The following is a 15567-nucleotide window of genomic DNA, read 5'->3' as shown; positions in this document are numbered from 1 at the left end:
GAAATAATGTGGAACAGTGACAGTGAAGGTTTTTATATTCCAAAAAATACTGTTATCTTTAGTTTTGTTTGATAGCATTTAATATATACAGGTACTCTAATGGTTAATGACTTGAAAATTATGTTGACTGTCATTTGCATTGAGTATTTTAAAAAATATATAATTTGCATAATAATTTGGAACGCGCTGTAGTAGGTAAATAAACAAACAGAGACGTGCATGAAGGGAGACTGAACGGCACAACATGTGGGACAAAAAACCTGTTCTTCAGAATTTGGAGTGTAAAAATGATGTTGAAGCCTCTTGAGGAACTGATAGAGACGGTTTGGTTACGACACACTTCTGTCTTGTAAATACACTGCAGTCCACTCCATAGTTTTTTTCTTTTTGTTTTTGCAAAAACAGAGGAAGAGATTCATACATTTACTTTGAATTGATGATTAAGAAAAGGGAGAAAAAAAGGTGACTTCAGAGAAGACAGCAGCAACCTAGCCCTACCCCAAACAAGAAAAACTACATTTAGGCTTTTCCATTGCCATAAAGGCTTTCTCATCAACACACAATGCATGTTGTCAACATCTTTTCTACAGTGACAGAAGACAAAACGTATAGATTTGATCTCTCCTCATAAAATGAATCTGCTGATGTCAGGTGTGGATGGATACTGGAGAGATGGCAGAGGAGACCAGCTGTCAGAGAGCCAGCAGCAGCGGTCCTTCATCAAGGCCGGTTTTCAGCCCGCTGCACGCATGACGGATCAGTCCAGAGAGCTCGAGACCAGGCTGGAATTGCTGCAGTCCCAGTTGAATAGGTACGTTGATTTTTTTCCATGTTTTAAAAAAGTATAGTGTAAAGAGATTTGAACCCTTGATCTGCAGTCCACCAGTGATGGAGGACCTGAGGAGCAGAGCAGATTTTTGGATCCCTATCCAGAAATGAACATGGTCCGTCTCACCAGTTTTCAATCTCTTTTTTTTTTTACCCCACTCAGACTGGAGACCCGCATGACCACAGATATCACTGTGATCCTGCAGCTCCTCCAGCGACAAATCCCACCAGTACCTCCTGCCTACAGCGACGTGTCCCCCAGCCTTCACTCTCCACACCCGAGCATGCTCTACAATGCAGGAGCGTCTATGATCCACACGTCCGCGCAGATGGACAGCTCTGCCCGGCTCCTGCAGGTGAGCGGCGTCACAGACTAACTGCTCTGTGCTTTCTTGATTGTCTTTAAAAAGCTGTTGGGAAAAAATTGGCTGTTGGGAAAAAATTAATCTACTTTAGGTTGGAATTTTTAGATTGCTTAAAAATACTGTTTTTGGATTTCTTTTGTTTTTAAAGGCAACACTATGAAGTAAATTTTTATAGTCACAGCAACACTGAGCTGTGAGTTTGTAACTCATTAAAAAAAAAGAAACAGACAAGAACAAAAAATCCAAAGATACAGACTTTAAAAAAAAGTTTAAAGGGACTTGAGGTGTTTTTTTATTTTATTTAAATCGTTATGAAGGACATGGAAACGGAGACGGAAAAATGGTGTTTGAAAAGTTTGTATTTTTTATGTAGATAATCCGATAGGGCGCGCCACGAGGCGAGCGATATTGGAGCCAAATGGCAGGTTGAAGGATGAAATTATAGATCTATTTGTAGTGGATGCATCAGAATGGGGCGGAGCTTCTGTACTCTACATCAAGCTCTTTTTCAAACGGCATTTTTATGGTCTGCTCCTGATTCACAATGATCAGAATAAAGAAATATATATCCTACATCATGAGAAAAATGCCACAAGAGCATGTTAAAATAAAAATTTTCCTTGGAGTGGGTCTTTAAATTCTATTCAATTTTTTTCGGAACAGATTTCTATTTTATTACCCAATTATTTGCACAATACGACACTGAAATTTAGTTTCACGAGGATTATGACATTTGAATAAATGCTTGTTTGTAGACTTCGGATGCTGAATTCAAAGAGAAGCCCTGCAGCGTCCGTCTGGTCCTGCCATCAGATGACATCACATCAGCAGAAGCCGACCCCACACGTGTGGACCACGCCCCTCCTCAGAGGTTGTGCTCTCTGCCTCAGCAACTTTCTGGACTTCAGGATGAAAGCCAGCGCTTCCCCTCCCTCCCCGAACACCTCGAAAGCCCCACAGAGATGCAGGAGCTGCAGAGGCACCTCTCTGACCCCGCCCTGCCCGGCAGCTAGGACAACAATCGCACAGACCAGACGCGCACCGACTCTATCCTGCTTTCACCACCCTTTTGCCGCTCAGATGCTGCCGCAGAACTTTACGTCAGAGTTCCGGGTGCCTCTCGTCTCCACAGACTCTGCGGCGTTTTTTACAGGCCGCTGAAGCTCCCGTTCAGGTCAGCACAGAAGAGATTATTCCGCGTCTGGAGCCGACACTCTGGAAGTGAAGCTAACTGTTTGACAGACTCAGGATTTGGAGGAGAAAACTGCTGTGTACTTCATTTCTGAACATTTATCCGCGTGATCATGGATGATACCATTCGATCCAAGTGTGCGAAAATATAAAATTGACGTTAAACCATGCAGGTAGTAAATATAACCACTGAGTGTTTTAGATTTAGTGTTGTGGTTTCTGTTCAACACACTGTCTGACAAACTGTGAAGGATGGAGGTTGGAGGCGTGACAGGGACAAATTAAACTCTCATCTCATTTATCAAGTTGTGACGTTGATGCACATGCTTTGATCCTGGAATGAGCAGCTTCTATGCATTCAGTCTGAGCGTGAACGTTTATTTTATGGTCAACATGAAAACCCATCAGATGTCTCACTTTTGGGACAGTAAAACAACTTTTTACGGTTACTTTACAATTCCAATAACGGGGGGACTGATGAGTTTTTGTCCTTTGTGCTTTAACCCTGAATAACTCGGGAGCAATTTTCCTCTATACTTTTAAAGTTGATTAAACTCTTTTTATTTATTTTTTCTTAATTTAGGTAGCAACTAGCAACTACGGCAAACAAAAAAAAGAAAAGAAAAAACAGCCAGTGGGTTCTCAAGAATTAAAAACCACTTTCTAAAGAAAAAGATTCAACAAACACATATAACCAAAAGGATTTTATGATTTTTTTCTATGATAGCATGAGGTCAAAAGCACTTTTTAACTAAATGAAAACTGAAGCTTTTCAAAAGAAATGAGGTGAGGATTCAGAACTGGGCAAAGAAGGACCAAATGGGACAGAACCACTGAAAAAGTACTGACCTAATCTTCTTCCAAATACGTGTAAAAATAAACCAAAACTTTTTCCAAAGTTGAAGTTAAGAAAAACGTATTGCATAGAAAATGCCTGGCTGATAATCTGGATCGTACATTTATTTATAAATAGACGGTCCTATTACTAACTAACTGCCATGCTTAAAAAAAACATCTAATAAAAAATACTGATTTTTTTTTTTTTAGTCAGCAAAGTTCTGTATGGGATTTTTCTGATCAAGTCACTCCATATTTATTTATAGATTTTTTTTAAAAGCTTAAATAACATCCTGACAGAGTATTTATGTTTAGTTAGTTAGGACTCACATTGACTGAAAGGTTAATGCAAATGTAAAATGGGGACTGGCTTTCATGAGCAGAAAGGTGACCACCAATAGCGGAGGGAAGGCAGAGGTACAGCAAGTTTAAACCAATATAAACCTATTTCACTTCTTAGTATGAAAAAAATTCTTCTCCGAGAAGCAGACAAAGCTTCTTATCTGACCTACGGCTCTTTAAGCCAAAGAGAATTTTCTCCATCAGGGAAAATAATAGCTTCATATTTTATTGATGGAAAGCATATACATATAAAAACAGAACTCTGGTTCACTTCTGTTCCATTTCAAAACCACAAAATCTAAAATAAAAGCAGAACATAATTTGACTACAACAAAGAAAAACAAGCCAAGTTTGTCTGAGACATGAAAGGATACAATTTATTAGAGCAAATTCAATAATAAACTTTATGAAAAAGAGCTACAACATGAACACTTGGCTTACCAACAGCTGTTGATATATTTATATGTATGTACATTTTACCTTGTATTGGCATGCTACAAGGGCCCCTTAAGTATTAAACAAAAAGCCAGTGGACAGAAATGCATTCAAGAACTTCAGTTCCATCTCGCACTTGACCGGGAAAGAAAAAGGCAGGTTTCTACACACACAAAGTCATTAGAAAGACGAACATGTTTAGGTTTGTCTGTACATGGTAGTTTCTCTGGATCCAATTCAAGATAACAGACAGGAATGCATCCCGTCTTACTTCGCAACTTTAAAAAACTGCACGGGTCTGAACCCCGAGCGCAGAGATGACCCATCGGCAGGTAAACAAGACTAATATTCAGGACCTTAGTTTGAAAAGATTATGGTATGCAATCCACTAAAAAAAAAGGCTACAACATACTCCTACGCATCAGAGGTCGTCTTCTGCCACAAACCAGTGTTAGAATCGACCTCGACAAATTCAACTGATGAAATGTACAACATCTAAACCCTTCATGATCGCCTCGGCGTATAAAAGACGCCTAAATTTTAGAGACAACAGCTCTGACGCTGATTCCAGCTGCGGGCCAAAACGAATAAGAGCTTAAACACGTTTCTCTGAAAAGCGGTGGAGCGGATGCACGGACATTTGATGTAAACCAATTTATTGCAGAGCAGGTATTAGATCATCCAAACACTCTCAGAGAGCTAAACTGTGTTCGTGTCCTGGGACTGAAAGCAGGGGAATGAGAACTAAAGTCCAAAGGTGAAGCAGAAGTCCTTCTCCGGGCTTTTAGACACGCAGGATCTCCAGGCAGTTGTTGTAGCAGATGGCGATCCAGTCTGGTTGTGTTGAAGCCCACTGCACGTTGTTGATCTCCCCTTCGGCGGTATAGGCCAGGATGGGGTCTTCGATGGCACGTGGCATCTGCTGGATATCCCAGATCAGAGCCTGATGATCGTCGGCTGGAAAGATACAGCAAATGTTTTAAGTCAGGAACAAGAAGAAAAGCAGACGGAAACAAAAGCTTTTCCCACCCACATTTGAAAAAAAACCTCAATCGGTAAAATGGCAAATCTTTCCAAATGCACTCTGGCAAAAAGCCACTTTGGTTTTTCACAATTGGAAACATTTTTCAAACCAGTTTTATGAAAGTTAAATCAAAAAAGACCGTATGGGGAAACGGTTTCCTTGGTTTCCACTCACCTGCAGTGCAGATGTGACAGGAGGAATGAGGGGCCCAGGCGATGCCGTTGACACAGGCGCGATGGTTATTGAGCCGCGCCACGGGTGTGCACGGCACACGGACATCCAGGATGACCACCTACCGCAAAGACACCATGAGGACAAGCCCATTTCTGACAATGTTCTAAACTTTATCTGGAAGAATCATTAAACACTGGTTTAAACAGGACTTTGTACAAAAGTTAAAATGACGAAAAGAGGTGGAAAATCTGCAAATGACAAATTCCTCTGCACCAAAAGAGATAATTAGCGACATAAATTCCAGATTTGTATTTGTCAATGTCAAAACTATATGCTAAATGATTCACCTCCATGCCGTCCATGGCCATCGTGGCCAGGTAGTTGGGGTCCTGTTTGTTCCAGCAGAGACGAAGCAGTGGGTGGTGCTGGGGGTCTTCATAGATGATGGTGCTGTGCTCCAGATGTCGCAGGTCAAACATGCGGACGGATCCGTCGGCCCCCACGGAAGCAAACATGTCTCTGCCCCCTCCTGCACGGCTGAAAGCGATGTCATACACCTGCAGAGACAGGAGGAGGTTGAAAACTCTTCTGTACAGACAAATACCAATCCATTTTACAATCAAGACAAGCACAGACCTCTTTGTCGTGAGCGATTAGCTGGGTCTTCACGTGCCCAGACACCAGGTTTACTCGTCCCAACACCTGACCTGTCTCCAGGCCCCAGATAGTGCAGGTGGTGTCGATGCTGGATGTTCCTGTCGGATAAAATACTTTTTTTAATGACTTCTCAAATGCCCCAAACCCGACTAGGCTTGCATTTATCAAATACTTTTCTTACCCAGAAGATTGGGATCAACTTCGTTCCAGTCAAAGGAGGTGAGAGGGGCACAGAAGTCTGAGTTCTTGTTGTTATTTAGCAAACACTCCAGACGTGTTTCCGTGTCGCTGACCTGGGAAATAAAAGCAGAAAAATCCACAAAAGTCCACAAGACTTCCAGCAAATTCCCTCACCATCCCTTACGATGCAGATCCCGTCGGAAATGTTTCTTTGCTGATGCTCAAAATCAGTATCGGAGGCTGAATAGTTCATTAAGTAAGGGTTAAAGGTCTTCCAAGAGTGCATTTTTCAGAAATTAACGCACGCCGTGGAAGCCTGAATTGGTTGCTTCTGTGAAGTGCGTTCATTTTTGAAAAATGCACACTTCAAAGGCAATTATCCCGCCTTTACGATGGTCACTTACAAAAGAAATAAATATTCAATCAGTTTTTAGTACTTTATTCTTGCTATTTTTTGGGTTTAAATAATTGTTCTCACAAAAAGCAGACTATTTCTTACGTTGTGCTGCAAATTGTCTTGTGACCTCGACTGGAGCGGCAAAGGAAAATGATATATCCACACCCAGCAGCCAATCAGAATTAAGTATTCTTTCAGACCATGGTATAAGCATGTATAAACACTGGGGCTGGGCGATATGGTCTAAAAAAATGTTTTTAATTGATTTCTGATTTTTTCCGATTTTCCCCCCTACCTAAGGAAAGCAATAAGTACAAACGGCAGAAAACTTAAAGCAAATTTTGATTTATTTAATCAAACGCAAGACAAATGTAACCCCCATTTCTGGGATGAATAATAAATAAATGAACACACTCCGGGAATCAAAGTCCCAGCTGTGTTTTAAGTCAGACTTACACCTTGAGAGTAGCACCATTTCTAAAGGATTAACAATACAGCTCATATCTGGGGTCTAAGGTTTTAATTGAATTAATAAAGCCCGTTTTCTCCACAGTATATATGGGTACCATGTCTTTGGCTGTATGCAAAGCGACCGCTTCAGTGATTGTTCTCCACCGTGCCCCTAGGGATGGGTACTGAGCCCCCGTATTGAACGAGCCCCAGAGCAACATTCTTCAAGATCTGACCTCAACGGTTCTGCTATCCGTACTGGAAAAGTCGCATTTTTTCTGTGTCCCACAAGATATAAACTAGAGCTGTCACGGTGTGGGATTTTTGATCACCGCGCTGACGAAGCAGCAGGAGTCGCGGTCAACCCCCCCGCCTAACACAACATCCGGCATCGCAAATGAATACACAAATAAATGTAATTCATAATTGCAACGCAGTATTCTTTATTAACAAATAACAGTAAAAACTAACTACGAAGTAACTAATGAACTAACCATATAGGTGTTGGAGAATGAGTGTGCGTGTCAGCGCACTGCGTGCGTGTGTAAGAGGAATGAGCGCGTGCCGCGCGAGAGTGAGTGACAGCGTGCTGGGGGGGGGGGCGTTCATGTTTGGAGTTACGGATTGAAGGAGAACTGTAATAAAAGGTTTCCCCCAGGTGTTGGAATAGGTTTGTGGTGCTGTTGCCTTTGACTGCGATGGGCTTTAGGCAAATGTTGCAGCGTGGGGGGGGGGGCTCTTCCTCCACGTCGGTGGCAGTAAGCCATGTTGTCGCTTGCTGTTTCGTGTGTGCTATGATGTTGTTGTTTGTCGCTTGCCACATTGCCGTGTGAAACTAACGCTACGGAAGCTCCGGGGAGCCAAAAATGCGCCATTACACAAAAACTCGATTCAGTTATTTTTGAAATCGCCCGTAACAAAAAATTCGAATTAATTCATTCAATCGATTTTTCGCCCAGGCCTAATAAACAGCATTGCGTGTGTTTTTAAAAAATACTTAAACTGATGTTAGAAGCCAATTAACAGGCATATATGTAACCTGCCAAATGATACTTTTAAAAGAAACTGTGAGGCATCACAAAAGTTAGAAATGGGAGGAAAAAAAGTATAACGACAGGTTTCATTACATACATGGAGCCTTTGTCATAGTGGTTCAGCATTATAGCTATAGTTCAGGGAAATTTAAAAAAAATATATACAAATGCTGTGCTTTTTAAAAGAAAATAAAGAGGTAACATACACCTTTTTATTTAAAAAAAAATGCTCCAGACATTTAGTTTACTTTTACTTACTTACAGTTCTATCTCATTTCAAAATAAAATTTCCTCACTTCTTTCACTTTTGTCTCTATTTTGAATTGTATTTATGTAATTTTATGTTTAAATGTGTTCTATAATCTATTTTATAATTTATTTATTTTTTTGATTGTTTCAAGTCTATAAAGCACTCACTGTTGTATGAAAAATGCCCTATAAATAAAGTTTCATTTGATAATTGTAACATTATGCTTACAGGTCTGAAAATCCCCTTTAATATAAAAGAGTTTTAACACATAAAGCAGCGATGCGGCAATGTAAAGCATGACAAGTATAAGTTCCTTCAAACACACCGATGTAAAAAAAAATCCCAAAGTGAAAAGTACTCGAGTTACAAAGAGATGACCCAAACAAAAACATGACAGACGCAGCAGGTGACCGGGGTTTGACATCCTACCCTCCAAATGCGCAAATAGTCTCCACTGGTGGCCAGCAGGTCTGGGTAGACCCCTTTGGTGTCCGGGATCCACATGATCTTGGTGGTGGGGTAAGGGTGATCAAACGTGTTCCTGCAGACAAACTCGGAGCTCTCCTCTTCCAGACCCACCAACTGAACCTGAGTAGAGATATGATGACAAGAAAAAAATAAAAGCGATTCGTTCTAATAAAAAATAAATTAATTAATTAATTAAATTAAATTAAAAAAGGGGTACCATTAAGCATCGATGGAGACGTTATTACGAAGATAATAAACGCAATAACATTTTGCAATACCACTCTAAACATGTACAGAGCTAGCATAGCACTGATTCAAGCGCGTTTGTTCGTGAAGGGTTAGCTGACTCAAAAAACAAAACATAAAACAAGCTACGCACCTTGTTGTTATACTCTTCCACAAAGCTCCCGAGGGCCAGCCGAAAGCGTTTATCCGGACGAACGCTCCAGTTCATTGCGTACACCGTCCATGGCGCCTCGTACTTGTAGATTTCTTTTCTTTTGCCGTGAAGCGACATCCTCACGAGCTGTTGTCTGAGCAGCTAACACGCTAGCCCTAGCTTACTGTCAAATAAGAAAACGCCGCGACGAACTTTTACCGGCTCGTTTTCCTATAATAGAAAAGCATCAAAAGAAGCACGGTTGACTGTTAAAAACGTAAATCTTGTTCTAAAACAAGATTTTACAGCACTTCACTTAACAAAGAGTAGCATTGCTTGTTACGATCTTGATGGCGAACCATCTAACCGACGTATGAAGAACTTCCTGGTTACACTTTCAAAATAAAAGAGAGTTTTTAAAGAGCACTCATTAAAACTTTTAGTGAGAACGTTTGAGTTTATGTTGTTAAATTAAACATGTGTTTTATGAATTTAATTATAATTAAAATAAAATTTACGTAATTTTTTTGCTATGTATTTCTCACTGTCAGGCTGTGTTTCAAAATAGTTTTATTTTTAACGTGTCTACCGGAAGCGAAATTATGTAGTTACGTCAATCTTGATTACTGTCTGCAGTTGTGACCATAAGGGGGTAAATACAGTTTACAGGCTTCAAGATTGTTTTTCTTGTAACATCTTGTCTACATATCCTAATGAATTTTATGTTTATTATACGATGCAGCGTCAATGTTTACTTTCTAACGAATGTGCAGTCTTGTTTCTATGTTTAATTTTGACACATGAACCGGAAGTAAGATTATTCCAATTTGATTGAGCCCTTTTAGTTGCTTTTTCTGTCCAAAAAAATATCGTATACCACACCAAATATCGAACCTCCTTGTGACGGTGTGGCACTGTCAGCTGGTTTTGAAAGGAACTTGTATTTGTTGCTGTCAAAAGTATTCCTAGACAATTTATAATTCAATTAATGTAAAGTTTATAAACCATGGTATGTTAATGAATGGCTTAATTACCACAACAAGTGGCCATTAAAGTCCTCAATTTTTCACCTCTGCTCCCTGAAACATTCCGCTTAAATTCCTCTCATTTAAATGCAGCAACTTTGTCTTGCTGCAGCTGATCTTCATTCCTCTGCATTCCAGAACAAATCTCCTAGATGTTCCTCCACCTGCTCTCTGCTCAGATCGTGATGTCAACTGCAAACATCACGATCTATAGAGGTTCCTTATCTGCCAGTTTGTCCATCCATCATCACAGCAAACAAGAAGGAGCTCAAAGCTGATGGTGCAGTCTCACCTCCAGCTTGAACTCTTCTGTCACACATACAGCACGTCTTATGTCTTCCAGCTCTAATGGATGTCCTGAACAACTCAAACATACTTCTCTATCACTCCAGACTTTCTTATACAAATGACAACTCATCTTGCAGTAAAAACACTCTATTGGTTGGTGATTTAAAAAAAAAAAAAGGAAATCTTGGTGTGTCTTGTTATCTGTCACTGCAAGAGAACACATGCTAGACTTCTGGAAAAAGTTTTCTACATCGTTGCTTTTATTTTGAAAGGCAAGTCATGTCACTGGCAGTTTCCTGTCTCAAACGGAACTTTACTCCAAGGACAGTTTCAAGTTCTTTTCTCCTAACCAGCTTCGCGTTCATTGCTATACTTTATCCTCAAGGTAGGCAGCTTCTTCATTATTTTTGGTTTACACTCTGTTTACAAATCTCACTAAATATATAGCAGTTTTATATTGATCTAGAACACAGGTTTAGTTCAACGTGACAGTGTGTCAGGCTTCCTTAGCTAGCATTAGCCAAATGCTACGTTTGCTAACAGATTAAAGTGAGTGAGAGTTGGGGGATGGGTTTAGTTATTAGGATTAATCTTAATTCTTAGATATGTTATTAATTGATAGCAAAGTAAAGGTAAAAAATTTTTTTTAAATGTATTTGTTAGCAAACGATTTGTCCCTGTATATTCAGCCATGCTCAAGCTGTTGTTTGTGACTTAGCTACATTTGATTTGTTGGGTGTCGTTGTTATCACAGTATTACTGGACCATTTAGGTTATAACTTATATTTTGGGGTTTATTCTAACAGTTAAAGAAAAAAAACATTCATGTATTTTCCTATTTAATTGCACAACTCATTCTTTGTTACTTGAAACTCAGTGGTCGAGCTCGAAAAGTATTTCCTGTCTTTTATGTTTATATAAAAGTTGCTATATAGATGTGTTGTGAACCTCTGAGGGCCCTCCATTTTTTTTCTCCTGTGCAGGTTTCCATCATGCAAAGACCACGTCTTCTACTAATACCCATACTGCTGCTACTCCTGGCCTTTCCTGGCTCCAAGGGCCGTTACAACGATGATTTTGATGATGGGGAGGACCTAGCAGAGTTTGATGACAATGACTTTGCAGAGTTTGAGGACATGAATGAGGATTTAACAGCTGAGAAAGAAAGCGCCCCCCCTCCACGAGGCTCATCTGCACAGCCTGAAGAAGATGAAGATGAAGCCACTGTAGAGCTGGAAGATGGTCAAGACGGTTTTGAGGACTCGGATACCCAAGTATATAACTTTTCCTTTTTTAATCACTAAAAATTGTTAAAAGAAAAAATAAATCTAAATGTGCTTTTTTGTCATTTAAAAGGATCAAGATGGAAAGTATGACCAGGATGAGTTTGAGGGATTTGGCGATTCGGAAAAGCCTGGCCCCTCTATGAAGGACCCGCTAATAATTCACACGGTAAGATAAATTGATTACAAAAATCTTCTGCATGTATGTGATCACCTCTTATAGAAGTATAGCATTTGGCATTGATTTCCAGTTCTTTGGCCACAGTAATATAATTTAATGCTTAACTGGTTGTTCAGTTTTTTCAGAGGCCTCTGTATTTTAAAACTGATACAAGTTTTCTGAGGCAAAGGTGGAAATTTGCAAGTTTCAGATACAGCAATCCCTCCCCCCCTTACTTTGTAGGTTCCTGCACATCTTCAAAACAGCTGGGAAAGTTATTACATGGAAATCCTCATGGTGACCGGCCTGTTGGCGTACATCATGAACTACATCATTGGCAAGAACAAAAACAGTCGGCTGGCTCAGGCTTGGTTCAATTCACACAAAGAGCTTCTAGAGAGCAACTTTGCACTAGTGGGTGAGTCCTGTTCTCCCTGGTTCACACCTGTGTGGTATTTCAGTCGATCAGTTGCATGTTGCTGTAATGTGGTTTTGTCAATCTTCATGCTCAGGTGATGATGGAACGAGTAAAGAAGCTGTCAGCACTGGGAAACTGAATCAGGAAAATGAACATATCTACAACCTGTGGTGCTCTGGGCGTGTGTGCTGTGAAGGCATGCTGATTCAGCTCAAGGTATCTATTGTCTGCTGTCTTATTAGCTTTTACTTACATCTTTTGGTTTTGTTCGCTAACACATTTATTGGCTTTCACAGTTTCTGAAGAGACAAGATCTTCTGAATGTTCTTGCCAGGATGATGAGGCCTGCATGTGACCAAGTGGTGGGCAGAAGTCAATTTCCTTCTTTTCTGGGTTTGAAATGAAAAATATGATGTGACCAAGAGTTTGTGGAATTCATTTTCAGCAAGTTAAAGTGACTCTTAATGACGAGGACATGGACACTTTTGTGTTTGCTGTGGGTACAAAGAAAGCAATGGCTCGAATGCAGAAGGACATGCAAGACTTGGTAAATATCCCTGGAATTGTCTTGGTTATATTTTTGTTTCCTTACCTTTTAGAAACCATTCTGACAGTAAGCACTTTGTTTCCTTTTTCTCTTTCTTCGTACAGAGTGAATTCTGTGGAGACAAGCCGAAGTCCGGTGCTAAATATGGGCTTCCAGACTCCCTGGCTATTCTTAGTGAGATGGGCGAAGTCACAGATGGTGTGATGGATAACAAGGTCAAGTCTGCCGACCTCCAAGCTCACAGTTAGATAGTTACATTTGTTCAGTCATTATGATTCTATAGCTTATGGAGAGCTATTTATTCAGACATTTCTAAATCACCTCATGACATTTTACCTCACATAATGGACAATACTGATGTCTTGACTTTACTTCTGTCCTTTTCTATTTTAGATGGTACACTACATCACCACCCAAGCGGAAAAGATTGAGTCCATCCATTTTTCAGACCAATTTTCTGGTCCAAAAGTTATGCAAGAGTAAGTATGTGTGAATAAGATACTTCACATGGTTCTTAACCATTTGTATTTTTTTAATTATGCTTAAATGTAAACTTTATGGCACAAAAAGAATACATAAGGTCATTGCAGGGGAACAAATTCAAATAACCAAGGGACATTTTTTTGTGGATTGTGAAAGAAACTGCCCCCCCCCCCCCCCCCCCCCCCCAGTAAATCCTGGCTGCAGCTCAGTCTCATAGAGCTGTTCATAATGTGTCCATCAAATAGGAGTGTAACAATTCATTTTAACAAAGATTAAATTCACATCAACATAATTTATGGATTATGATCCGATTCATAGTCGATATCGGTTCATTTTAAACGATCTGATTCTCTGACATTCTCTAACATTCTACACCAGACAGTCAGATGTCTTTGCTAAACCCAAAGGGTTTCCACACATTGGACTGGAACGGTGGACTGATCCATTTTTGCTGCATCACATTTGTGTTGTCCGCTGTGATGCACTTTTACATAACAGTAAAATAAACCCACCATGTCTCAATCCAAATGGTATTTTCCAAGATAGATTCTAATTGATTTTTTTCTTTTTGAAGTGATGTTTTAATGGTATTGGTCGATTCGATAAACCGCCTCAGACGCATCCATCTGGTTGGAATGGATTAACTGTTACAATCCTACAAGTAATTCCTGCTCTGATTTTGTGACATAAAGTTGCTCCTTTGCAGTTAAAGTTGAATGAATTTACAAATAAAAACAAAAAATGGTGTTCCCAGCAGGTTTCACGTGATTATAAAATGGCAAGAGTGTGTGTGTGTTTTTTTTTTTATTTTTGGGACCTTGAGAAGTATTTTTGTCTAAAAATGTGTCTTTTAATTTTCAGGGAGGGTCAGCCTCTAAAGCTGCCTGAGACTAAGAAGACACTCCTGTTTACATTTAATGGTCAGCTTGTCATCTTTGTGTAATTCCTTTCTGTTCTTGGTAATTAGCTAAATTTGCAGCATTTGTTTGCTTGTAGTGCCTGGAATGGGCAACACGTCTCCCAAAGATATGGACTCACTGCTTCCTCTCATGAACATGGTGATCTACAGCATCGATAAAGTCAAGAAGCTCCGTCTAAACAGAGAGGTAAACATCCAGAAATGTAACATGAAGTTAAATGTGTCCCGAATGTCAGACAAGTCTGTAAGTCAGTTGAACCGGAAAGTTGTTTGTCAATGATCTGCATGAAAATATGAAGAAATTAAAAACAGATTAACAAAGCAAAAAATTTCAAATACTAAATGTTAAGCGGATGTTAACCCGCATTATAAGAGATTATGAAGTAAATCGCTTTTGCTCTGGACTTTGAAGATCGCGTTTACAGATTGTTCTTTTCTTATCATATAATCTGCATATTTAGGGAAAACAGAAAGCTGACAGGAATAGGGCTCGGGTGGAAGAAAACTTCCTGAAACAGACTCACGCTCAGCGCCAGGAGGCAGCCCAGACCCGCCGCGAGGAGAAAAAGAGAGCCGAGAAGGAGAGAATCATGAATGAAGAGGATCCAGAAAGACAACGTCGTCTGGAGGTTTTGAATACATATATAGTTTTTACTATACATTTGTTTGTTTCCATTAAAGGACAATTGGAAAAAAAGACTAGAAATGCATCTTTTTGTCTTTTTCTACTTTTACAGGAAGCAGCTCAACGACGCGAGCAGAAGAAGATGGAAAAGAAGCAGATGAAGATGAAACAGATCAAAGTCAAAGCCATGTGAATGATCGCTGTGCAGAAAGACATACAAGCACATGTAAAAACTGTGCCGGCTCAGTTTTTCCTCTCGCTTCTCTCACCACAGCTCCAACTCCACAGGTGCCATGCAGCTTCAGACAGACATGAGCGGCCGTGTCGGGCTTAACTGTAACACTACCTGTCTTTTTGTAACGGAATAACCAAATGTCGGACATGCAGGCCTCTTCACCACCAAAATCATCCTCTGTCATTATGTTTTTCTACATTATTAATATCTATTTAAGACTGCATCATAGCTTGCTAAGCTTTTAACTATAATTTGCAGAAAATGAGAACATTATTTGGTGGTATGGTGCCACATTTAAGGACCGAAAGAAACAATGTCGATTCAATAGAAATGTATTGGCATTAATATTTTCTTTAAACAATCATCTCAAGGAATTTAATATATATATAAGCGTACCAGGATTTTTTTTCCCCCCTTAGACTGTTTCTAATGATTTTCTGAGCAAACAATAAACTGCACTGGTGTGTCGAAAAACTGTCTTGTGTGAAAATATATAAGCCTTCTAGAGATTATGGAGACAGAAAACTAACTTGTGTGTTAAACGGTGAGGACAAGATTAAAAACCGTCATGGT

General features: G+C 39.8%; 3 protein-coding genes across 7 annotated transcripts in view; 2 read left to right on the top strand and 1 right to left on the bottom strand.

Annotated features, from left to right (window-relative positions):
- The window catches only part of kcnh6 (potassium voltage-gated channel subfamily H member 6), a 29099-nt gene extending 26410 nt beyond the window's left edge, over positions 1-2689 (top strand). For all 5 annotated transcript variants that reach the window (XM_020705085.2, XM_011477833.3, XM_011477834.3 and 2 more), the window contains 3 exons: positions 652-811; positions 992-1184; positions 1949-2689. In XM_020705085.2, coding sequence (XP_020560744.1) covers positions 652-811; positions 992-1184; positions 1949-2206 — 611 coding nt within the window. In that variant the 3' untranslated portion in view covers positions 2207-2689. The remainder of the gene's footprint in view (positions 1-651; positions 812-991; positions 1185-1948) is intronic.
- Positions 2690-3768: 1079 nt separating this feature from the next.
- On the bottom strand, positions 3769-9397 carry dcaf7 (DDB1 and CUL4 associated factor 7). The gene is made up of 7 exons (XM_004071185.3): positions 9012-9397; positions 8594-8752; positions 6035-6146; positions 5833-5951; positions 5544-5753; positions 5197-5314; positions 3769-4955 (listed from the first exon to the last, which is right to left on the bottom strand). The coding sequence occupies exons 1-7, from the start codon at positions 9147-9149 to the stop codon at positions 4783-4785; spliced, it is 1029 nt and encodes a 342-aa protein (XP_004071233.1). The 5' UTR covers positions 9150-9397; the 3' UTR covers positions 3769-4782.
- A 1192-nt stretch (positions 9398-10589) lies between these two features.
- Positions 10590-15469, top strand: ccdc47 (coiled-coil domain containing 47). Its single transcript, XM_004071184.3, has 13 exons — positions 10590-10709; positions 11308-11598; positions 11681-11776; positions 12011-12185; positions 12280-12401; positions 12482-12547; positions 12631-12732; positions 12837-12947; positions 13126-13211; positions 14077-14135; positions 14212-14321; positions 14596-14763; positions 14872-15469. The coding sequence occupies exons 2-13, from the start codon at positions 11317-11319 to the stop codon at positions 14950-14952; spliced, it is 1458 nt and encodes a 485-aa protein (XP_004071232.1). The 5' UTR covers positions 10590-10709; positions 11308-11316; the 3' UTR covers positions 14953-15469.
- The last annotated feature ends 98 nt before the right edge of the window (positions 15470-15567 follow it).

Source organism: Oryzias latipes, chromosome 8, assembly GCF_002234675.1.
Source record: "Oryzias latipes chromosome 8, ASM223467v1".
NCBI lineage: Eukaryota > Metazoa > Chordata > Actinopteri > Beloniformes > Adrianichthyidae > Oryzias > Oryzias latipes.
Note: the sequence above shows the minus strand (reverse complement) of the source record. Positions and strands in the feature narration are given on the sequence as shown.

Bases quoted from the DNA above. Each gene is read 5' to 3' on its own strand.
- dcaf7 (XM_004071185.3), bottom strand. From the start codon at position 9,149: ATGTCGCTTCACGGCAAAAGAAAAGAAATCTACAAGTACGAGGCGCCA. The intron at 5,952-6,034 runs GTAAGAAAAGTA...TTTATCCGACAG, and splicing joins AGTTGATCCCAATCTTCTGG to GAACATCCAGCATCGACACC. The intron at 4,956-5,196 runs GTGAGTGGAAAC...GTATCTTTCCAG, and splicing joins CTGTCACATCTGCACTGCAG to CCGACGATCATCAGGCTCTG.
- ccdc47 (XM_004071184.3), top strand. From the start codon at position 11,317: ATGCAAAGACCACGTCTTCTACTAATACCCATACTGCTGCTACTCCTG. The intron at 12,402-12,481 runs GTATCTATTGTC...TGGCTTTCACAG, and splicing joins GCATGCTGATTCAGCTCAAG to TTTCTGAAGAGACAAGATCT. The intron at 12,733-12,836 runs GTAAATATCCCT...TTCTTCGTACAG, and splicing joins AGAAGGACATGCAAGACTTG to AGTGAATTCTGTGGAGACAA.